This window comes from Choloepus didactylus, chromosome 20, assembly GCF_015220235.1.
Source record: "Choloepus didactylus isolate mChoDid1 chromosome 20, mChoDid1.pri, whole genome shotgun sequence".
Classification (NCBI taxonomy): Eukaryota; Metazoa; Chordata; class Mammalia; order Pilosa; family Megalonychidae; genus Choloepus; species Choloepus didactylus.
Window position 1 is genome coordinate 16,940,449 of NC_051326.1, and position 24,379 is coordinate 16,964,827.

Below are 24,379 nucleotides of genomic sequence, written 5' to 3' on the forward strand. Positions count from 1 at the left end.
CGCACAGTCCCAGCCCCCAGCCGCAAGTCCCCGCCCCCAGCACGCACAGTCCCCGCCCCCAGCAGCAAGTCCCCGCCCCCAGCACGCACAGTCCCGCCGGGATCGTGGGGCCTGACGTCCAGCCCTCCCACCATCTGCTGGGCCGGTGAGGGGTTGCTGGGGGTCCAGGCAGTGGGAGGGACCCCGTGGAGACCGTCAGGGGGTTCCAAGGAGGAGGGCCCACGTTGACTTGGTGGCCTTCCCGGCTGAGCTTAGGTCTGACCCCCTTTACCTTTAAATGGCAGGAAAAAAGTTTAGTGGTGAACTGGGGAGGGGTTTGGGAAGGTGGGTGTAGCTTACGCCCTGAATCCACAAATGCAGCTGCTTCTTTGCCTGATTCCTAGACTTGTTTTTTCCTCGCCCACTCTGGAAGGAGAAACCCTTCCTGCCCCTCCTTAAGCACAGGGTGACCACGAACCCCGCCAGCCCAGTGGGCAGAGAACGTGAGCCGGGAGGGCAGGCCCTGCACCCGGGCGCCTGCCCGCAGGGGCAGCGGCTGAGGAGACCCAATCGTAGCTTGTGGGAGGGGGGCGAGACCCACCCCTCTTGAGCTGCACTGACCTGGAAGCCCACCTGCGGCCCATTGAGCAGAACCAGCAGCTGGTCTTCCGAGGAGAAAGTCTTCCAGGATGTGCGTGTCGGGCCTGGCTGAACTCAGCCCACCCACCTCCCATCCCACCAGGACCTCAGAGCTCCAAATCTAGCCATGCCCTTGCCCGCCACAGCCATTTTGCAGATGGGAAAACCGAGTTTTGGTAAAGAGACTTTCCCAAGGCGACTCGGGCAGTGAGTGCAGAGCCGCTGTGAGCCCAGGAAGTGCAGCCCCCGGCCCGTGCACTTGGGCTGCCCCCATACCTACAGGGCACCCAGAGAAGCAGCACAGACAGACCAGGACACTGCGGGCTTAGCGGGTGATGCATGTGAAAAGCATAAGATCATGTTTGATTCCAAAGGTGCAATACAGTACAAATATGTTTAATTTGAAAAGCAGTTCTCCTTCAAAGACCTATCACCAGGTGTTCTATTCACCCTCACAGACCATTCCGACAGGAAGGAGGCAAAGTGGCGCTCTCTCCCTCTCCCCCTCTCCCCTTCTTCCCCTCTCCTGCCTCTGCCTCTCTCCTACTCTCCCCCTTCCCTCCTCCTTCCTCCCCCCTTCCCTCCTCCTCCCTCCCCCCTTCCTCCTCTCCCTCCCTCGCTCACACACACACACACACACTGTCCTTGAAGTCTTCAGTTTGCCTCAGAGCTTTCCATTTTCTCTGCAGATGTGGGAAGGGCTCCCTCTGCAAGCCTGCTTAGGGGTTAGAAGATGAAGCCCATCAGTTTGGGTTAAGGGTGAGGAAAATCGAATCACACAGGAATTGGGTGGGGGTGACCAGGTCTTGGTTTCCACCCCCACCGCCTGCTGCCCATACCCATTCAGCTACCCAGGGGGGCTCTACAGGGAAGAAGCCCCTCTAAGTCTGCCTTCTGGATTCGGCTTCCAGAGAGCCCCCAGGCCCTGCTGGGTGGGGCACGAAAGGCTGGGAGCGGGCTGGGGCTGGAGGCGTCTCCCTCCCACAACTCTCTCCCCCACTCTGCCCTCTTCCTCCCTTGGGAGCAAGACACAACTTAACTGCTCCTGACAGCACTATTTTTAGCAGTCCTCTGGCTGTCAGCACTGGGACATGTTCTCTGTGTGTTCCCCAGAGCTTTCCCGCCCCACTGTCACTCTCAGAAGGAGGGAGGGGGACTGCGAAGCCGCCCGTGCCCCTGACCCAGCACCACTTTCTCTAATGAGGCAGGAGTGCCAGATGCATAAAAGCTTTGTTGTCCTAGAGGGCGCTGGTTCAACTCCCAGCAACCCCAGTTAGCTGTGGGCCCTCCGCGGGTTGCTTAGCCCCCCTAAGCCTCAGTTTCCCCTTCTCTAAGATAGAGATGGCATTGCCTGAACCATGGGTGTGTGTGGAGGCCTGAAGGAGAGGCAGCGTGTGAAGTGCTTACCCCTGGGCCTGGACTGGCCCTTGACAGGTGCTGGTTTTGTGTCTTAGCTCTGTTCACTTCCAGGGGCCTGCAGTGAGGCTGGCTTCTTGGCCAGACGCAGAATGAGAAACCAGACCTTGGAATGGGGGCAGTGACCCCTCACCCTCACCCTGAGGGGTCTGTCTTTGGAGCTGACCTCCAGCTGACCAGGCCGGGGCCTCAAACTGGCTCTCTCTTTAGTCCTTTCAGATATCATCGGGCATTTCCATCCGTCTGTTCTGACACCCGTGTGCCCTCCTGGGGAGAGCACTGAACCCCACCACGGCTCTGAGTAAGTTTGCTGTCTGTCTGTCTCCAGGGCTGCAGATTCCTGCTGGTCTGGGGCACGTAGGTGGGAGGATTGGGGCTGGACTGGCAAAGTCAAAGAGGCGTAAAAATAGAGTCTTTATTAAGGAGAAGCTGAAATGCTTCTCCCGTGCTGATTTCAAACTGGCTGATGGGCCTCATTTTAAACCAGGTCAGTGCCGCCCTTCCGAAGCCAGCGGTGGTCCAGTGTCACCCCCCACTCAGAGCCTGGCACCCGGCAAGGGTGAGGGGCAGGCTTCCAGCCCTCAGCTGCAGCCATGCCTGCATCCCAGAGGGGCCGAATTCCGAGGTTTAATAATCTTGCAGAGGAATGTTTAACCGATTTTTCTTTCTACTCTCCTCCCTTGGCACAGAAACTTGTGGGTTCAGGCCAAGGAACTGGTGAGAAGCATGAAAGAGAACCTGGTAAGAATCCATCTGACTCCTGGCATGGTTGGGGCTGCTCCAGTTTGCTGCAAGGAAGTCAGAACAAACACACAGCCTGTCCTCTTCAAAAATGTCTTTTCCATGGTGACCCTCTGGAGGTCATTACGAACAGCATGAGTGCTTATGTTTAGAAGGGTTTTCTGTGTGATCCTGCCATATGTAGCAGATGGACAGACAGCTTCTCACCTGGTAAGGTGGTCGAGGGCTTGGGTTGAGTTTGAATCCTGACTCTTCCACCTTTTAGCTAAGTGATGTTGGGTAAGGCCCTTAACCTTTCTGAGCCTGGGTTTTCTCACTTATGAAACAGAGATAATAAAAGAACCTGCATTACAGGGTTTGGGGAAGATGAAGTGAGGTATTGAAGGTAGACAGCTTAGCTCAGTGCCTGGCACAGTCAGTGCTCAGTAAAAGGCTGTGGTTGTCACTGGTTTCACTGGTGATTACTGTTATGAGTTACGATATTGATTTTAGCTCTTAGGATGGAGGCCTCTATAAACATAGAGGCTGGGTCTCTGGCTCCCACTCTCCTGACTGTTCAGATACTCTTTACTCGGTGACTTACATAGGGTTGTAGTGAGCATCCTCAGATCTTTTGTGCTGTCCTTACGGGCAAGCGTCAAATCAAGGCAAGACTTGCTACCAAACGAGCAGGGAGAAGAGAAGCTGCCGTCTCAGGCAGCCGAGCATGCCTTAGAGACTCCCAGCGTTTCAGATGAGGTCAGCTCAGATCCTACAGGACAGTGACAGATGCAGGACTACACCATAAAGAATTGGTTTCTCCCTAACAGAAGTCCAGAATCTCCGAGCGAATCATATGATTATTCTGGAAAGAAGCTGGGAGGCCTGTAATCCAACCCTTAATTTTACGGATGAGGAAACTAAAGTCCCAAGAGGTCCTGTGACTTATCCAAGTTCACAGAGTTAGAGCCAAAATATCAAGTGTGGGATTCACTGTCCAATGTTCAACAACACTTGTTTCCTCTTAAAAAATGAACAAAACCCAAAAGTTAATTTTTTTATTATGCAAGTAATGCACATTTATTATAGAAAAATCAGGAAACACAGATAAGCAAAAAGAATATTAAAATCGTCCTTAAACCTAATACCCACAAATAATTGCTATCACCTTCTTGGTGCATATTCCCTTCCACATGTTTTCTAAGCACATGTATCCATATGTATTTTTTAAAAACAGAGACACTAGCATATGTAGATGCTTTTTATAACCTGCTTTCCTCTCTCAATGTATTAATATTTCCCATGACAATAATTGCATTTTTTAACATCATTTTAATAGTTACAGGGTGTTTCATCTTATGAGTATTCCACAGTTTACACAACCAACCCTCTATTTAGACATTTATGCAGTTTCTGTTTTTTGTTCCTAGGAACAAGGCTTTATCGTTGTACCTAAATGTTTGCACGTATCCTGAAACATTTTGGGAAATGGAATTGTTGGATAAAGGGTATTATTCCCTTTTAAATAAAGCCTTTTGATATATTTTGCCAAATTGCTTTCTAGAGTGGTTGCATCACTTTAGACTCCCAGTATACACTTCTTCTTTTGGAAAAAAAGATCCATAAACATGATTTTTGGTGTGTGGGTGTGTGAAATTGAAACACACGAAAAGAAAGATGTTCTTTTGCTGAAAGGTCTTACTGCTGTCTCTTTCTGACACTGTTGCCCTTTTCTTCAGCAACTGGATTTTCAAAATGACTGGAAGCTCATCAATATATTCTTCAGCAATGCAAGTCAGTGTCACCTGGGTCCCTCTGCCCAACAGGTAAAGCGTGGGCTGGGAGGCCAAGGGATTACAAATGTGTGGGGGTGGCGTGGGGTGGGGGAGTGAACTAGACTCGCCTAATCTCCTCCGGTCAGGCTGGGCTGATGTACGTATTTCAAAATTAGGGAATTTATATGGATGGGTGGATGGATGGATAGAGATACTTAGGAACTCCAGGAAACATGCACAGGAACAAGTGTTTTTAACTCATATACTTCATATCAGGAACGGTAAATTGAGGTATAGATAAGCTGAGTCAATATTCTGCAACTGAGGAAAATCAGGTCCCAGTTGTTAACATTTATTTTGCCTCATTTAATTCCAATTTCATGTGAGTACTGAATTTAGGAAATAAAGCAGGATGCAGACTCTGTCATCGTAGCCACAGATGTGCAGACTCTCACCCATAGCCATGACCTCTAGTTGTACTGGGAAGGCTGCTGTTTATCTAGATAGACTGTATCTTGGCTTTTTCCTGGACACAGGACATGAAACATGTGGCTTCATTTATTATTCACATAGGTGACCATCTATGACCTAAGTATTTACTGGAGATCCTGCAGGGTGAAAGTGTAAGGGGTGGCTCAGAATCCTTGGCCAGGTTTTGTAAATGGCACCTGGCCTTTTCCTGAGGGGTCTGCAGTTCACTGCCTGCCCACCATCCTCTCAGCCACTTTCCAGGGCCTCTGCCGGGCTATGATGCTGGCATGGGTGATGCCAGAGGTGCTGCCCCTTGTCTTTCTGGGCCCCTCTTTCACAACGTAGACTCTTGCCCTCCCCCAAATGCCCCGTGGCCCCACTGACTGATGGCCCAGCATCAAAACTCCCATTCCTTTAATGATGTCGGACCAGGGGAGATGCCGATGAAACCTGCCTTCCCCAACCACCAGCTCTTCCTGCAGATCTGGGTTTGCAGCATACAGATCATGAAGCTTTATTGTTCCAGTTCACCTTCTGTTGGTTGACTGTTTTCTCTGATGCCAAGTGAAACTCACATACCCTGAATATTCTCTGCCCTCCCTCTTTTGGTCCTTAGGCACCCCAACATGGATTCAGGAATGTGTGAATTCATGCCTTCAAGCGTTCAAGCAATGTTGAGGCCTTGCTGTATTCCTCTGTCTACCCATCCACTCAGCCCTCCATCCCACCATCCATTCATCCATCCAAAAGTTATGATATTTGTGTACAAATTAATTCCCTCTTATTGTAGGCACAGCGTATGCTCTTGTATTTATCATGAGTTTGTTCATGCCAGCCTTTGTTTGATTTTTTCGCATATGAATGCATTCATGGATGCTTACTCTCATTCATGAGTTCTTTCCTACATTTTGTCTTGCATTCAGGCAGCCCTAGGTGAATTTTGCATTCTTTCATGTATTTGTATCTTCAAGCATTCTTGAATACACAATGCGTTTGTGCATGTATTTATTTTTGCATAGTTTACTTTTATTAAATTTATGCAAGCAATACACAAATGCATTCTCCTTTTCAAAAACTATAACATAACAGTGAAACCAAAAATAGGCTTTGATCACCACCTTCAATCCTGTTTCTCTCCCTCCATTTCTAAAGATTGCTAACTCTATGAGCTGCTGTATGTCTTTCCTAACTTTTTCCATGTCTGTGAAGTCCAGTTCTATTTCACATGTGTGTATACAAGAGAGAGGGAAATATTTAACATTAATAGTATCACACTGTATATACCACTGAGCAATTGGGCGATATTTTTTTTCACACACCAAATATTTTCCAGTTCTAGGCATATTGATACAAATGGATTGAGTTTATTCCTGTTATTTGCTAAAGAGCAATCCTTTGTGTAAATTTACATCTTACTTTGCCATTTCCCTACTGATGGCCCTTTGGGTATTTCCAGTTTTTCACTGTTATAAACAATGTGCCATGAACAACCTTTTTCTCTTGCTCTAACATGTGCAAGCATTTTTCTTGATACAGTGATTTTCAAATTGTTGCTTGCAGGTACATTCATGGGTCAAAAAAAGTCAGTTTAAAGGATTGCAAACAAAATTGTAAGAGATTAGAAATAGGGTGGAATAAATCATTAAAGTTTATTGCATGTAGTAAGTAAAGTGTTAGTTCATAAAATTTTTGCTTCGTTTTTGTGCAGATATGTATCCTGGGTTGCAATTTCATCCTGTGAGTCATGCTCAAAATAAGTTGAAGAAAAGTGCTGAGAGTAGCTTCTTAGATGTAGACGTTAGTCATGGGGTGTGTGCACTTTTAATTTTAGTAGAGATTGCCTAATTGTCCCTCCAAATTAGCTAAACCTATTTATATTCCCACCAGTGTCTGCAATTACCTACAACCTTTCCAATACTTGTTAGTATCAAACGTAATGATTTTTGTCAATATGTGAACTTCCCATAGGATCTTGTCATATTGACACAGATTGAATTTATCTGCACTTTTTTTAAATTCAGTTTTGTTGAGATATATTCACATACCATATAATTATCCACCATGTACAATCAACCATTTACAGTAGCATCATATAGTTGTTCATTCATCACCCCAATCAATCTTTGAACATTTTTGAAAATTTACTCCAAAAAGAGTAAAAATAAGAATAAAAATAAAAGTGCTTTGAGGGTCTTCACCTTTCGTGTATACCCTGTATTGCATAATAAGGAAAGAGCTGAAACTGTGGAACTGTAACCCATAACAATTTTTGAAATTATCTATGTAACTGCTTGTTGAGCTGTGCGTCTGAAGTTGACGATGAGTGCCGTGAAAGCAGAACAGACGGGCAATGAGGACGTTTCTAGACAGAGTTCCTAAGATTTCAGAAGGGAAGATGTGATGCTGAAGGTCATGGAGAGATCACTAGGCAGAACCTGCCGGGGCGCTTTACTGCCGGCCGTGGTAACGGGCCAGGGTGACCTGGCGCCCCAACGACAGAGCAGGGCTGCGGGGAGTGAGAGACATGGGACACTGCGATCTCTCGTTGCTGCAGTCCCAGCCCGGTGACTGGCAGCTGTCTCCAGAGTCACTGCCTGTGTCCCCCGGGAAACAGAGCAGTGACTTGGCCTCCCTTGTCTTCCTGTCTACGCCAAGTCACCTCAGGGGACAGCCCATCTGCAGGCAGCCTGGAGTTGGTCTTGTGAATTTTATTGTTGTTTGGTTATTTTCACACTGTAAAGATAAGCCAGGGTCGATTTTTGAGGAGCTCAAATTTGTTTGTTTATTTTCATTACCTGCAAGGAAGGGGAGAGTGTGTGTGTGTTGGGAGGGTAGGTGATATGTTAGAAGTCCACTCAGTCTCTCTCGCTAGGACCCTTTTCTTACTCGGGTCAAGCGGATCAGGGCCAGGCCTGTAAAATAGCACCAAGTGGAAGACAGTTTGGCAATTCCTCAGGAAGCTAAGGATAGAATTACCGTATGACCTGGCAATCCCGCTACTAGAGATATACCCTGAAGAACTGAAGCAGGGACTTGAACAGATATTTGCACACGGATCTTCATAGCATCTTTATTTGCACTTGCCAAACGATGGAAACAACCCAAGTGTCCGACAACCATTGGATGGATTAACAAAATATGGTATACACGCACAATGGAATATTATTCAGATGCAAAAAGGAATGAAGTTCTGGTTCCTCAACAACATGGGTGAATCTTGAGGACATTATGTTTAGTAACATAAGCCAGACACAAAAGGACAAATATTCTATGATCTCACTGATGTGAACTAACTATAGTAAGGAAACTCATAGAGTTAGGATCTAGAATTTAGGTTACCAGGGGATAGAATAGGGATAGAGAAAGGAGAACTGATGCTTAATTGTGCAGAATTTCTGTTTAGGTTGATTGTAAAGGTTTGGAAATGATGGTGATGGTAGCACATTATTGTGAGTGTAATTAACAGCGCTGAACTATGTATGTGAACGTGGCTGAAAGGGGAAGTTTGGGGTCGTGTATGTTCCTAGAATGAAAGCTAGAAGATAAACCATGGGACACTATAACACTGGAAACCCTGTTGTGGATGATGGACTGGGGTTACTAGTACGAGAATGTGTTCATGAATTATAACAAACATATGACACTGTTACAAGGTGTTAATAATATGGTGGTATGGGGGGGAAATACGCCTAATGTAAAATAAAATAATAAAACAAAACAAAATAAAATAAAATAATAAAATAAAAATGAAATACAATAAAATGTAATGTACTGGGGGAAGATCCAAGGCCCATTCGGGTGTTCTCCCTTTGGGCCTGATTTTCCTCAGATGAAAGTGATTCCATCAGCCTTGGGAAATAAGCCCAGTCTCCCATCCCGCAACATGGCTTCGGAATTGCACCAGGCGTGTTTTACCCTGTGCTGACCTTGCGTTCCCTCTTTCCTGACATGGAATTTCTCACTTGGTGGAGTTCAGTTTTTTCCTGGTGGATGATGGGTCTGGGAGCCCAAATGAACACAAAACCAGGAAGCTCCCTACCCTGGTTTGTGGGAAACTGGAGTCCAACTCCGACCTTTGCCACTAGCATCTCGGTTAGGGTAGGGGCCAGGCCCCCAGGAGCCTGTGCCTCCTGGGCCTCCTGGGTTTGGGGCTCCCTGCCTCCCCTTGCTCAGCACCCTCCTCCTCTCACAGGAAAGACACTTGATGGGTGGCCTGGAGGAGCTGATGGCAACGCTGGACTACCTGCACCAGGAGGTGAGGCCGCGGCTCCACCAGCCCCATGGCACCCCGGCCTGAGCTTCCGAGGGTGGGAGGGCCAGTGTCCGGGCTTGCTCTCCAGTGACCCTGGTGTTTCTGAGTGACTTCGGGGGCGGAAGCGGGAATGTAGCGGGGTTCCTCATGAGGACTCAGGAGCCTGCTCTTCCCTGTGGCTACTCTCTGACCGAGTCTGGAGCAATGCTGGCTTGGAGGGGCCTGGGAGCCTTCAGAGCTTCCCTCTTGGAGCAACCCTGACCTGATGGGCACTGAAGGTCCTGGGCATCTGTGGGGCACCTGTATGCTTTTGCCTTCCCATGTGCTCCCCTGGGTGGGGGCTTCTTGGTGGGAGCCTCAGTCCTGTTGCCACCTGCTGGCGCGGTGGGGAGGGGGTGCTCTGCCCCCAGGAGGGACAGTGGGTGATGCTTTCTGGAACGTCACAGGTGGCAGCTCTGGATGGAGCCCGACCCAATGCCTCCCTCAAGAGCTTGGCTGTTTAGCCAAGGAGAGGTCCGTCATGCTCAACCAGACCCCAAACTGGGTTCCAACGGGGGTTCCTGCGAAGCCTCCAGGAAGTAATGGTGACCCTTCTTCTCCCTTGTGTTCTCCTAGGTCCCCAAAGCATTTGTGAACCTGGTAGATCTTTCTGAGGCCATGGGGGTCTCTCACTGGCATCAGGGATCTGGGCTCAGGTAAGAAGAGAAGCAGAAGGACCAACACTTGGTGAGCGGGTTCCGGGAGCCAGGTGCTCGGTGGGGCAGTTCACTTGCATTGCATCCTTTAATCCTCCAGCTTAATCCTATGGGGAAGCCAAAGAAATGGAGGCCCAGAGAGGTTAAGTAACGTGAGCAAGATCACACAGCTAATGAGTGGCAGTCAGGATGGGGTGGGGAGGGGGTGCTGTCAAGTATTGTTGGACTGAGTTCAAGGATAAACCATTCAATTGACATACTGCCAAATGCCTTACCCTGCCAGAATGATTTTAGAGTTAAACAACAGTTTTCGCTGAACATTTCTAAGTGGAGAAGTGTTGCTTCTGGAAATCAGAAAGAAAACAATTTCGCCTGAATGTATTTTATCTTCTCAGAGCTTGACTCCCATATATTTTGGAAATTTTTCATAGAATTTAAACTCTTTGGGCCCAAAGCCTAAGCTTTCTGGCTTTGCCCCCAAAAGAGACGTTCCCATGGAAAATGTTAAGGCAGGGGCAGCTGGAGATGGAGGGAATGGAAAAAGGGAGAGCAGGACAGTAACAAGGGGATAGGAGATTTTCGAGAAGGAAGGAAGGCGAAAGGAGTACAGAGCCGGGGAAGGGAGGATTAGGTGTGGGAGAAGCAGAGGTGGGGAGGGGGCGTCCCAGGAGACGGAGTGATGGAGGCCACTCCCCTTCCACCCCACCCTTGAGGAAGGGGCAGCGGGAACAAGCCCTCCGCAGTGAGCCTTCCCACCCTCCTTTTGTTCTTCCCAACATTGGCTGCCTGCCTTCTCCTGCCCCCTCTAGGACTTCACCTTCTCCTTCCCAACTCCCGGGGCAACTCCCAGAGGCCACCAGCCCCTTCCTCCCCCAAGGGACAGCTGGATGGCCGCCAGCGCTGCATCCATCTCTCTCATTTCCACTTCTTTCCACCTGCAGCCCCCCAGCAGAACACAACAGCTGCTTGCAGGAGACTTCAAAGCTGTCCCGGGCCGTGATGCAGTGGTCCTATCAGGCAAGCCCACTCCGGGAGGCCGGGCTGATGGCGCACAGGGGCTGGGGCCATCTGGGAGGAAAACAAGGGTGGTGGAGAAAGGCAGCCCACCTCGTTAAGTTAGCTCGTGGAGGACATGCCAGCTGAATTCAGGACTAACCAACCACCAGGAACCAAGGAGATCTACTTGGGGTTCACTTCCCAGTGGTGATTCAGTCTTCCTAGAAGTCAACTTTATGTACGCAGTACTGGGAGCGGGGAGGGTACTGTAGGTAAAAATAGTGAAGAACTTTGCAAATTCATTCTGAGATGCCCTTGGTGATGGTCACTGCCTGGGCCGCTGCCCGGGCGGCTGGTGACCTGGTTGTGCCCAGGCTGTGCCTGTCCTGAGAGTCAGAGCCACTGAAGATACGTGCATTCTAGCTCACAGAAAACACTGGGGGTGCCTGCAAACAGCTCAAAGCAGGGTTCCCACTGACATGTATTAACGTGGTGGTTTTCTGAAAGAAGAAAGTTCGATTTGAAGTTGGCTGGGACGTCTCTCTCCGGAAACCACACTCTTGTGTGGCTGATGGCACATCTCTCCACAGAGCTGAGCCCTTGAAGAGCCCACAGCTGGAGGCCGGGCTGGCTTATGTTTCTTGAGCTTCCCCAGAACTTATTTCTGGTCTCTTTCTCTTATTACCTGACTGCTGGGGCTTCAGAGGAAAACTGAAAAATCCAATTCAAAGACACCCAAAGTGTGAGGCAGCAGGGAGCTCCTGCGGACTCCCAGCGGGGATGGGCACAGGCCCTGCCTGGCTCCCGCACCCGGCTGTTTCCACCTCTTTGCTCCCCTTCTTCAGGAAACCTGGGGAAAGCTCCTGGCTTCCAGCAAGTACAATGAGCAGGAGCTCTTCACGGTCGTTTTCCAGCCTTTCTTCTTCACATCAGCCCCGACGACACTCCCGGTGAGTGGGGGCTTTGGGGGAGATGACAAGAGCCCAGGTGGTGGGGCCTGGCGCACTCCCCGGTCCCTGCTCCGTCTTATGCTCCTCACCTCCGCCGAAGCCCCAGCCTAGCTCAGCCTCACTGCACCCAGGATACGTAGTCTCAGGGGAAACGCTACAAAATCCTCTTATTCTTTCTTGTAAAATTCCCCTACTGGCCTGCCTAACTCCCATGAGGCAGGCTCTGCGAGGGAGGGTAGCCCGGCAGTTGAGAGCGTGGAATCAAGCCAGACAGCCTGGTTTCAAATTCAGGCTCTGGCAGGGGCCAGCTCTGTGACCTTGAGCAAGTTGTTTGAACTCTCTGTGCTTGGCTCCTCATCCGTAAAATCAGGATCACTATTAATATTCCCAGCCTGAAAGGTGACGGCAAGTTCAAATGGGTTAATACCTATGAAGACCCAAGAGCTGTGTCTGGGGCTTGGGAAGCACTTGGTACCTCTGAGCTATTGTGCTCATTTGGGGCAGCGTTTCTAGGGCACCAAGTCACACCCCTCCCTGTGCACTCTCCTCTCCCAGGTTCGGGCCGTCCTCCACCCTCCAGATCAGTGGGTAATGGCCCCTTGCTCCATTGGTGTTACCCAATCATGTAGCACTGTGGGTGGGTCCACGCTCGAAGCCATTGAGCTTTCAGAAGCCCCCAGGCCCCTGGATCTTTGTCCGTTTGGGGTCATTGTGCCACCTCTGGGACTTAAAAGCTGTTTAAAGCAGTGGTTTCAAAGGAGGAGGAGGAATATTTGTTTCCCATCTCCTCTTACTCAGACCACATCCACATCCCTCCCCTGTCAACCATTCCCTCTGCCATTTAGTTGAGTTGCATAGATCCCCAAGATAACATGGAGCAACTGGACATTTGACCTGCCCCTGCAGGTCTCTAGGCCCTCACTCCAGAGAGTGGTCCTCTAAACACCCACCATTATTGATGGGGATGGGAGGGGCTGAGGGAAGCTTTCTAAGTGTGTGGCAGGTCCATCACATCCTTTGGGGCATGGGGGTCCCTTCCTTATTTGTCCTTCTCTTCCAGGATGCCACCACACTTGCCTTGAACCTCTGGAACACTATGGTGAGTGGGTCCAGGTCCTGTGAGGCTGCTATGCCAGCCTGGGGTGGGGGAAGCAAAAGAAGGAGGGGGAGGGTCTGCACTCTGCCCCCTGCTCCGACGGAGGAGCTGCAGGACGCCGAGCCAGATCCCAGGACAATGTCCCTGGACCATTGGGTGGTGGCCCCACTCTGACCACCGAGGAATTTTACCTCCTCATCCCCAGGACGGTGCTGGGGGCAAGCCTGGGCTTTAGCGTCATGAAGACCTGGGTTCAAATCCTGCCTCCACCTCTCGCAAGGTGTGTGAAATCAAGGTCTCAACTCCCTTTCTGCAAAACCTAGCTCACATCCCAGGCTCGGGGGTGTGGGGATCAAAGGCCACAGCCTGTGATAAGGTGTAGCATGTTCCTGGCCCACGGCAAGCTCTCAGATGTTGGCCTTTTCAATTGTAGTTAGAATAGGCTTTCCCCAGGTTCCCAAGGTTCCCCAGGGCCCACTGGGATCAGTCAGGGGACAGAACGCTCTCTCCATTGCCGAGAGCCTTTCCAGGGCTCAGACAAAGAGACCTGATTTTGCCATTTATTTTCTCCATCCAAGCTGCCCTATTTTTAGAATTCCAATGACAGAAACTTGTTTGTCTTCCTAGAAAAATTTCTCTCCATCTCCCCAGCTGACGCTGCATACCCCATGCAGCTGCCTTTTAGCATGTGTCAGCTAGGGCAGGATGGAGAGCTGGGGAGCAGGGAGCAGCCCCAGCCAGCCCACATCGGGGGCACCCACTGTCCTTTGGAGAAAGCATTTGATTTCTTTGAACAGGGACGGTTGTTAGTGGGCCTTGCCCTTGGAGGGGATATTCTCCCAGAAAACGTGGCAGCTGATCTCCCGGCAGGAGCTGCCCACCCGCCACCCCCTCTCTGGGGACGTAGGGCCATTATCCCAGCTCAGCCCAGCCTCTCTTCCTCTCCTGCTTCCCCCTTCTCCCTGGTAATGAAAGGGCACCTCCCCTGCACTCCGCCCTGAGCTAGAGACCAAGGAGGGCACAAGGCGCAGCTGGGAAGGGTTGGGCCACCCGGAGGAGCGGGAGTGACTGGGAACTCAGCTGGTCAGGGTGTGCTGGGCTGTGCACGAAAAGCACATTGTGCAGCAAGATCAGGGGACCCTGCAAAGGCAGGATTTGAAATGGCTTTATAGGGTGTGTTGGGGGATCAGGGAAGGCAGCCCCAGGCAAGAGGACTTTGTGAGCAAAGAGTGTGGAGAAAAGAATGAGCCAAATGCATCCAGAAGGGACAGTGAGGAGGTGGGGTGCTAAGAGAGGAAACTAGGACCAACTAGGCCCAGTGAAGGAATGAAGCACCTTGAACGTCAGAGAGGAGAAGCTGGAGAGAGCACCTCCAGGTGAAAAGGCTGGAGATTCTGGATTCCTCTTTCTCTTTCTCTTTCACTCTCACTCTCTCTCTCTCCTTTTATCTTGCATTAATTGTACTGGTGGTGGCAGCAGCTGTGATAAGAACCGCCCCCTGACTGAGTCCCTGTGGGATGTCACCTGTGCAAACAGGTGCCCGGCAGGCCCAGGTCCTTCTAACCTAGCTGAGGGACAGGTGAGCGGCACACAGAGGGCAATGGAAGGTCTCCCACTTCAGGCCGAGGACTGGAGGACAGTGAGTGCCTCGGAGGCTCAGAGAAGGAGGCTGTCTGTCCTGGGTGGGCAGTCACCCCGACTCTCCCCAGATCTGTCCAATCACCCACAAGGTCCTCAGTTTCCCAACGAGAGTCCCTTGAGGTTCCTGCACCCCAGGCCAGTGAGGAGGGAGTGAGGCAGGGGATCCCCCAAGCGTCCCTGTTCCCTAGTCTCCTCACAGGCAAAATGCCAACCCCCACACCCCCAACCCCCGCAGCTGCTAAGAAGCATGTCAGCTCCCACCAATGTGAATAAATCCACCAGAAATTTAGAATTTAACATGTAAGTGCAAAGGGCTCTGGACAAGGAGCCAGAAAGCCCTCACCACTCCTCTCCAGGGACTGGGACCCATCGCCCGGGTCTCGGGACATGGGGGTCTCTCTCCCGGCAGTCCCTAGAGCCCATGTGGCTGTGCACGGGCATGTCAGCGTCTGCTCTCCCTGCCTGAGCCCCAGGATGTGTGCAAACACTGAGGCTCGTGGAGGAAGAGCCCACACCCCTGCAGGCCATCGCGGGCTGCACCGTTTCTGGAATACTCCTGAACCTCCCAGCTGACCTGGAGATCCCGGTACAGGGCCCAGTGGGATTGTTCTGTCTGGAATATGATTCATTCTCTGGGCCCCTTCTGCCTCCTTTTTAGTAATTTTAGGTAATTCTCAGGTAACAGTAGTTTTGCCCGGACCCACTTTTAGGGAACCTGATTCCTGGGTCATTTCAGTCCGACCCTTGATGCCAGGCCCTGTGGAAGGTGCTAGAACTCCAGGGTAGGAGAAATAAGGCTGCATCTGCTAAGGAATTGCTCACAGTAGAGTGGGAATGCCCCTCCGGAGAGAATTTTTAAGGCACCACACCCCCCACTCTCCCACATTCTAGTTAGTTTCTCGGAGGCAGGGGAGATGGACAGAGGAGATAAATGCAATTAAAGAAGCAAAAGTGGCGTAAAGGCGCAAGGACCAAAACCAGTTTTCTCTGTGTTAAAAACGGCACATGTGTATTTGTGCATGGCACCAGGTGGCAGGAGAGGGGCCCCTGAGGGGTTATCTGAAATCGCCGTGTTGTTCTCCATCCTCTGAGGATAGAGGAAGAGGGAGCACGGGGCAGGTGTACAGGGGATTGAGAGGAGCAGGAAGGAAGGAAGTGATTAATAAAGAGACACTGAAGACAAAGTTCTTAATGGAAGTGGGTTTGCTTGGAGAACCTATTGAATTTCCCTCTCTGTGTTCCTTTAAGAATAGGCTCTGCTAGGTCCATTCCACCAGGGTCACTTAAAGGCAGCTCTCGCGACATTTCTTTCTAGAGCCTATGATTGATTAAATTCTTAAAAGATCTGAGAGGGGAAGCTGGAAGACCAGACCGTCACCTGGCCACCAAGCCGAGGACGTTAAACACTCCTTTTCGGAGCAACCCAGAACGTTCTGGGTGGACCCTCCCATTGTCTGATCATCCACTGTCAGAATAAAACCGAAAGGCAGTTGGGGGACCCAGTTAAAGGATTGCCACTTCTCTTTCAAATGGTTAAGTTAATTATACCCCTTATCTGGCTGCCTTTCCATTTGGGTTAAGAGCTTGTCCTGAGAAGGGTCAAGTTCTTTCCTTGGCTTCTTGTTTACTGGAGCACAGATATTGGAATAGGATATTGCTGAAGCATCTGAAATGCTGGTGGAGGACAGCAGAGCTGGCGGCTCAGCTGGAGAGGGTGTCCATCCTGTAGCTCCCGCCTCTGTGTCCCCTTCAGGGTCCTTGGGAGGGGACGGGAGGGACAAAGGTGCCCCGGGAGCCCAACACCTGCCCAGCAGGGCCAACAGCAGAACAGGAGAGAATAGCATGTGAAAAGGAAAAACTGTGATTTCTTAAAGCCATTGCATTTTTATTTAAGACTTTTATGTATTCATAATGAATATTTTTAAATGATAAAAGGAACTTTTTAAAAAATCCCTCCTCCATCTAATTCTTCACCGGCCTTTATTTTCCTAACTTCCCTTTAATCTGCTAGTTTTCCCTGCTGGTTTACCCTAAACTTTTTTCCGTGTTGTTTAATAGCTTTCCTCCTATATCAGAGCTGATATCGTCACCACTCATTTCTGAGTTTCTAGACGTTTGAGATGTTGGTGAGCGTGGGGATCGTGCTGTGTTCTGTGTCGCTGTGTCACTGTGTCTCGGGAGAAGACCTGGGGACTTGGCCCAGGACCCATAACTTGCTCCAACGCAGCTTGTGTTTCTGTCCTCGGGTAACAGAGGGTTTTCCTTCTCTGCTGGATGTGGGTTTATGTCCACAAGAAGAAGAGAAACACTGGGGACAGGACCATATGCTTTACACAAAAATCACCTGTTTGGCCTTCCTTCCCATACCTGTGCCCTCTCTAAGGAACTGCACAGGCAGTGTGCCGGCCCCAGAGCTGGCAGCAGGGGAGGGGAGGGGAGGGGAAGCCAAGCTGGATAAAAGCCCCTGGACGGCCAGGAAGCCGCGCGACCCACTGAGAGGCATTTGGCTGGACCCAGGACACCGGTGCTCCAGCCCCCGCTCTGCCCTGGCTGACTGCCCTCCACCTCCTCTCTAGGCTCAGTTGCCTATTCTGTCATATCTTGAGAGGTGGACTAGAAGGCCCCTTCAAAGTTGAAAAACCAATAATTCTTTTGACGCAGTGGTTCTCAAACCTGAACGTGCATCGGAACCACCTGTCGGGCTTGTCAGAAACCACATTGCTGGACTCCATCCCAGAGTTTCTGATTCAGGTCTGGGAGAGGCCTGGAAATGTGCATTTCTGATTAGTTCCTGGGTGATGCTGATGCCCCTGGTCCAGGGGTCACACTTGGGGACCACTGGTCTAGTGAGGCTTGCTCGGTGTGACCCTAGAATGGTGCTACCGGCACAAGACCTTTCCATTCTAAAGGTCCCTCATCACCTCCTTTTCTAGATGGAGCCAGCAGGACAGAAGGATGAGCTGTTCAGTGCAACAGAGAGGGGGCCGGTGAAGTGTCCCACCCAGGTAGGCAGGACTTGGGAGGGGAAGGGATCTCCTGCTGAACTGGGGGATGGGATGGGGCTAACAAGTGAGCTTTGTTGTGGATAGGAGTCTTATCCGGCTGAAACAGTTGCCCCATCAGAGCCTTAGGTCTGTTCCCCTGGGCCTGGGCGCAGCTTTGCTGACTTGGCAGACTGGGGTTTTTACGTCTGGTTTGGCAGAGCTGAGGCCCCCTCCACTCCTATGGAACAAAGCCACGGCTCACCTGGCCCCAAACGCTGCTCCCCTACATCTTCTCTGGGCCCCTTGCCCTGTGCCCCAGAGACCAGGGGAAGGAGGCAGAGATGTCTGAGCATCTAGTCATGAAGATGGTCACCTTTTTCTTAAGGAAGTGCCTAATATATAGTCAGTATATAAGTAATGTTGCCAAATGAATGGATGAGAATATAACTGAACAGAAATGAATAGAATTCTCTTAATCATTTAGTGTTAGTCAAAATTTTGTCCTTTTGGGATGGATTGGTTTTTTGTTACTAGGAAACAAGAACCATATAATTCATCCTGTTTCCCTTGTTGCTTTGGCTGCCAAGAAGCTTAAAATTAAGTGCTCTGCTCCCTGAAATCTATGTGCTTAGCCTGGTGTCCTGACCCTCCAGGGCAGAGAGCGAGAGAAGCTGACTATTGCCAATGGGAAATTTCAAAGCACTGAGGAGCTCCTTCAAGGAACTAATGGGTGCACAGAGAGGAAGAGACAGAGAACTATTAGGTCATCATTTAAAGGGTGATATGAATCTCCCAAAGAGGCCAATGGCATTGTTGGATGATAAAGCCAATCATTAAGGGATACAGATCTCTGGGTCCTGGTTATAACACATCACCTTCTTCTGCAGGAGAACCCCTATCTGTTCACCTATAGGAACAGCAACTATGTCCCCAGTTCATCAAAACCCTACAAGAAGCTTCAGGTATGGAAAGGTCTTTTGTGATTGACAAACGTCCAAACGAACTATGGGCTGTAACCCTTGTCAACCTCCCCACATGGTTCTTTACGTCCCTCCCGAGCCTCTGTGGGTGCTGAGGGCTGTGGAGGTGGGAGCGGCTGTGACATCTGAAATTCAGGAAGGGCAGGCTGGGGGAGGGGAAGGGCCAAGGGTGTGGTCGTCCCCTCGGGGCCTGCTCAGCATCTCCTGCTCCCCATCGTGGTGACAGAAGACAGGAGTCTTCAGACACCAGCCACCTCCCAAATCCCTGTCCAGTCCTTTTAAGCTCTTTTGAGGCCACAGTCTGACGATAAAATTAAGGAAAGGCAGAACAATGCTGTGAAGCCTGAAAGCAGACAGTGGGGAAACCAAGGGCCTCACCCCTGGCAGCGCCTCCTGCTTATCTGGGCCTGGCTTGTTGCTTATCTCAGGAGCCTCCTTCTGCCCTTCCTGTCAAGATCAGCTGGGCATCCTGCTCTCCTCGAGGAGCAGAGACACACGTGGATGTTGATGTTTTTGTTCTCACAGTATCTGGATTGAGACAAATTCGATTCTAGCAATGTTCCTGCCTTCTGATTGTAAGCAAGGGTGAGATTTACTCCAAGTGCAGGAGGCTAAGTTGATGGTCTGACACTCCAGGGTGAAAGCCTCTTGACATATAAATGTGCTCCATCCTTCCTAACTAATATCATAACGGTGATGGTATACCTGAGAGGTGGCTTGGCACCGTGAGTCAGGAGAACTGGTTCTGGGTCCAAATACAGGCTCTTCCAATACTTGCTGGCTCTGTGTCAGTGGGTGAGTACTTAACCTCTCTGTGCCTTGGTTTTTTAAAAATCTTGGATATGGTGATAGTCATAGTCCTACCTCGTAGATTGGACTAATTTAGAAAGTATAGAGCACATGGAATAGTATCTGGCATGCCATGAGTGTTGCTATCAGTGTTGCTATTATCATCATCAAAGAAGACAGAAGTAGTGCATTCCTTCAAGATACATTTTTATTGAATACCTACCATGTATCACTAGAATGTAAGCTTAGTGAGGGCAGGGACTCAGAGTAGGTGCCTAAAAATTATTTGTTATGAATAAATGGGTAGATGGATGGGTGGATGGGTGGGTGAGTGGATGAATGAGTGACTAGCAGGCACAGGGAACAAAAACAGAAATAAAAGGCATTATTGTCCCAAGGAACTCAATTTGGTAGAGAAAGAGACAAGTCAGCCAGCACTTGAAGATGTTGTGATGAGTACTGTAGTGAAAGCTTCCATGGGGTCTCCTGGGGGTGCAGGGGAAGAGGAACTCAGCCTGAGGGAAGTCGAAGAAGGCTTCCCAAAGAGTATCCCAGACTTCAGCCTTGAAGGAAGACTAAGGCAGAACCAGGTGGGTGGGAGTGTGGGAAAATGGAGGCAGGAAAAGAAAAAGGAGAGTAGAGGTAACTGCTTGGGCAAAAGCTTGGAGAGGTGGGAGAGCACAGCAAGTTCGGTCCAGGCTGCTGGTTTAGGATGTCTGGAGGCCTTTTAGGCCATGCCAGGGAGATTTTGTGCTGATGTTAATACAGAGTAGTAAGGTATTTGTTCAACCAACAACTATTCAAACTGTGTGCCAGGAACTGGTCTAGACTCCAGTGATACACAAATGAATACAACAGACAAAAATCCCTGCCCTTGCAGAGACTGTGGGCAGGGGGAGGGTGAGAGTCATATTTACAGTGAGAAAGACCACTCTGAATAGATTCAGAGGCCAGAGGAGGCAGCTCACAGGCCGGACAGCAGGGATGCTGGGGAATACCACGATATTCCAGCCAAGATATGACAACGGCCTGAACTTAGGCTGTGAGAAGGGACGGGAGAGGAAGGGCCAGATTTGGGGAGCATCTGGAAAGGATATTGTGGACAATTGGATGTGAATGTTGAAGGAGAGGGGAAAGTCTAAAATGAGGCCTAGATTTTTATCTTAAGTGAGATTTTTCAAGATAGAGACCCCATCTCTCACCCACTTTCCTGGGTTGCAAGAGCCATCTCCTGCCGCCACCTGATAATTCCATGTGCATCTCATTCCAGGAGCGGGAAGGAGCGGAAGTCAGATGTCCCGACATGGACCCCTCCAACTCGATTCCTACCTCAGGTACACAGCTTGCATAGAGTGATTTTTTAAAACTCATCCGAGTCCTGAGCAATCGTACCATGACAAGGGCTTTCCACACACTCTGAAATGCTTCTGGGAGGTTGTTGAAGGACAATGGAAATAGCTCTGCAAGTCTTTGTAAGGCCAAGCTTGTGTTTGAGTTATTCTTCAAAGAAAATATGATAGTAACATCATTATCAGCAAGTTTTTATTGAGGGCTAACCATGTGCTGGGCCGTGTTCTACAAAGAGCCCAATGTCAGTGGAGTGAGTTGATGTCATCATCCCTGCCTTTAAGCTTTGACGAGGCTACTTTGTTCTTCAAAAAGCAAAGCAAAAATAACCAGAGCACTATCCCTCTGAGTCATATGCGGAAAGCACTCCAAGCCCGCACTGGCAGCTCATTGCACCACCCACGTGTCATTCTCACCGCCTCTCAGTGTTTCTGACACTGACTCTGGACCATGACAGTGGGACTCATGGCATGTCCTGGGCAGAAGTCGGCAACCTTCCCAAGAGGAGCTGCTAAGGGGCTGGCCCTTTCCCTCTGGGCCAGCCAGCATGGGAGTGATGCAGGGGCGTGTGACCTTGGGAGGTCTGGGAGGGTCTCACGGTGACCAGCATGGCTGAAAACACCCCCTGAAGCGTTCTTCTTGCAATGGGGCTACATGTTCCATGGCTGGTCCTGGAGGGGCACTTGTTTGTTCATTTATCTCTTCATTCACTCATTCATTCATTGGATAATTGTTGAGTAACTCCAACGTGCCTTCTAAGAGTTTGCATTCCAGTGGATCTACTGCCTTTCCTGGCCTGAGGATTATAAAAGACAGAAAAGTGAGTTAACAGATGTCATAAGGCCTGGAAGGAATCTTCCAGGGATGAAATCTGTATAGTCAGATTGTCTGAGGACAATATTTCCTTTTCCTTGTGCTGAGTGTTAGTAGAGCAAACAAATATTCTGGCTCAACCTGCCGTCCACTTGTCTTCGCTCAACATGCTCCAATTAAGCTGAATGACTGGGAAGGGAGTTAAAAAATCTTCTCACCAAAAGTTTGGTATGTAATTGGCTCTTATCATAAGTTGCAGAATAATGGAATAGGTGAGATCGATCTTACATATATATATATATATATATATATATAAATACGCGCACACACACACACTCACACACACACACACACACATGGTCTTTAGACTTCTTTCCCCCACACTTGCTGACAACTCATTCCTTTTGGTTAGTTTTACTGGCAGGACTTTAGCAGCAGAAATAAATTATCAGCTTCATATGTAGACCCTCCCTATAGCAAAAACCCTTACTCAGAGATACGTACAAAGCATCTGAATATGTTTTGATAGCCATAATCTTTACAGTGAAAAAATATGTATCCTCTTTTTAATCTTATCATTCTGAAAGTATGATCTATGAAGCATTTCGTAATCTGTGTAGATTACGTTTCGGGCATAATGATGATAACCAACCAATCCATTGGAGCATATCTCAACGTCTTAAAGGCTCGATAAAATGTGAACCCCTTCTTTATCCCTGACCCTGAAGATTATTTGTTTATTGGCACTTGACAATGTAAGAACAGGAACTCTCGAGACCTTGAGATCTGAGATACTCTGGTGATAGAAGCTGTTCGAATAAACAGATGGGTAGATTTGGGCTTCCCCGCTCTTATCAAGTGGGCATAGGCCCAGCACCTTCGCTCTCTCCCGCTGGGTGGGAGCACCTGTCATTGGATGATGGGCCTGCTTGTCTGAGTCCCACCTCAAAAGTGTATTTAGAAAACCCGGCCACAGCTAACTGGGCAATAATGAAAAATATTTCATTATCATGCCGTGATGTATGACTGGATATTTTAAGTACTCCTATGGCTGATGGACTAGGCAAAAAGACTTTGCACCAGCCCACATTATTATTTTCGTTTAATAATTATCGTATTTCCAGGGAGGTCATTCACTCTTCCGGGGATCATCTTTGCAACTTCTGATCAAGATGAAGCACCTGGTATATGTTTTATAAGAGTGGGTCTTATTATCTTTATACCCCCAATGACTCATCAAATGACAGATGCCCAATAAATGTTTATCAAAATAATCTGAATTGCTGTTTCCAATTTGCCAAAGCATCAGAATTAAAAGAGATCTTAAAAATCAACTAACCCAAAATAGCTTCCATTAGAACCACTTTTAATAAGACTTCTATAAAATAAGTGTTTTGCCTTCAGAGTTACTTTTAAAAACTTTCTTTGTAATCCCCCTTTCTAGTGTTTCTTTCAAACCAATCAGCAGATACATGGATTGAACCAAGAGTGATGTTTGAAAATTGAATACTGCCTGGCATGAGCAGGACATGCCCCTGCAGCCTGGGACCCTTCCACTCGTTCCACGCCGGAGTCTATGGGCAGTGAACCTCTTCCACCCAGCTATGGACCCTTTGGGATGAGATATACGGAGTAGTTAGTAGTAAAGAATAGTATCACAATTGAGAGTTTTGGTGGTTGATGGTCAGTAAAGAATAAAGGCTTCTAACTTTTTCCTTGCAATCAATGTGCACGTGCATTTTGCCAAGTGCTATAGGCTCTAGGCTTTGCAGCTTTGTAAATACTCGTATTATTTTATATTACTAAGTGGTCCTTTTCCTAACATAGCTGGAACGACTAAGAAAAATACGTTGGGCCTAGTGGCTGACAAGGTTTCCCCTAGTGAGAAGAGGAGTCACTTTTTGCACATAAAAGAATGGCAAATAGGAGCCAGAAAGGGCACGAATCATTGGCTCTCTATTTCTCCTTTGAAGTCAAGTTGCTGATTCCATGCAGGGGGCAAAATTCATAGCATTTGGAAATAGGGATCCACAAAGCTAATTACATACTGTTGTCACCGGTAGTGTAAAGCAGAAAAGATGATTCGTTTACTGTAAGCTATTGACTCTTTTCTAAACCCTTAATGTCATTTATTGGGCCCTTTTGACTAAGATGAGCTCTTCAGAAGCCCATGTGACAGCACTGGGTGAGCCTTGTCCCTGAGGGTTTCACTCCCTCCTGAGCTAGAGTGTGACTTTCACTGAGGCCCCTGAACTGGTTCCATGGACCCTGCCTGTCCATGGGTCTCGCCTTGAGCAGGGAGGATTGGTGCCCCACTGGGAGCAGCAGCCTGCCGAGCAACTTCCAACTCACCCCAGGATACTTGCTGGAATAAGAGTTTTCCTGCCCCACAGTTTCTATCACTTAAAGCTTTGAGAGCCACGAAGTCGCTGTCACAGAGCCACTTATTTAACCTTTAACTCAAGATATTTACTGAGCTCCTACTATGTGCAGGGCATGTATTACTTCATATAAATTCACCCCAAAGCACTCCAAAGGCAGAAACAAGGCTCCAGCCCTGTGCCAGCCATTTACCTTCATTTAAGTCCCTAAAATCAAAGAGCAAATGGCCCCGGCAGTGTTAGCTGACAATTGAGAGAAAATTGGCTTTTCAGATTACAGCCCCAGGTGGCTTAAGTTGTTAGGGCACACAACAAAGCCCAAGCATGCCTAGTCTTTCTCGTGGTGCAGCTTTTCGTACGCAGTGGACAGTTTCCTCCTTCTAGGCTCTGGTGGACGGTTGTCTTGCTATTCGTGATATTTCATCATGGTTTGGATGGCCTTCTGTTAAGAGGCT

At 49.1% G+C, this 24,379-nt stretch overlaps 1 protein-coding gene across 1 annotated transcript in view; it reads left to right on the forward strand.

Moving 5' to 3' along the window:
* The window catches only part of PLB1 (phospholipase B1), a 136,398-nt gene that overhangs the window by 31,553 nt on the left and 80,466 nt on the right, over positions 1-24,379 (forward strand). Inside the window, exons 7-17 of the mRNA XM_037813022.1 lie at positions 2,245-2,335; positions 2,724-2,775; positions 4,494-4,580; positions 9,193-9,255; positions 9,868-9,947; positions 10,889-10,964; positions 11,789-11,893; positions 12,954-12,992; positions 17,564-17,635; positions 18,502-18,576; positions 20,654-20,717. Coding sequence (XP_037668950.1) covers positions 2,245-2,335; positions 2,724-2,775; positions 4,494-4,580; positions 9,193-9,255; positions 9,868-9,947; positions 10,889-10,964; positions 11,789-11,893; positions 12,954-12,992; positions 17,564-17,635; positions 18,502-18,576; positions 20,654-20,717 — 804 coding nt within the window. The remainder of the gene's footprint in view (positions 1-2,244; positions 2,336-2,723; positions 2,776-4,493; positions 4,581-9,192; positions 9,256-9,867; positions 9,948-10,888; positions 10,965-11,788; positions 11,894-12,953; positions 12,993-17,563; positions 17,636-18,501; positions 18,577-20,653; positions 20,718-24,379) is intronic.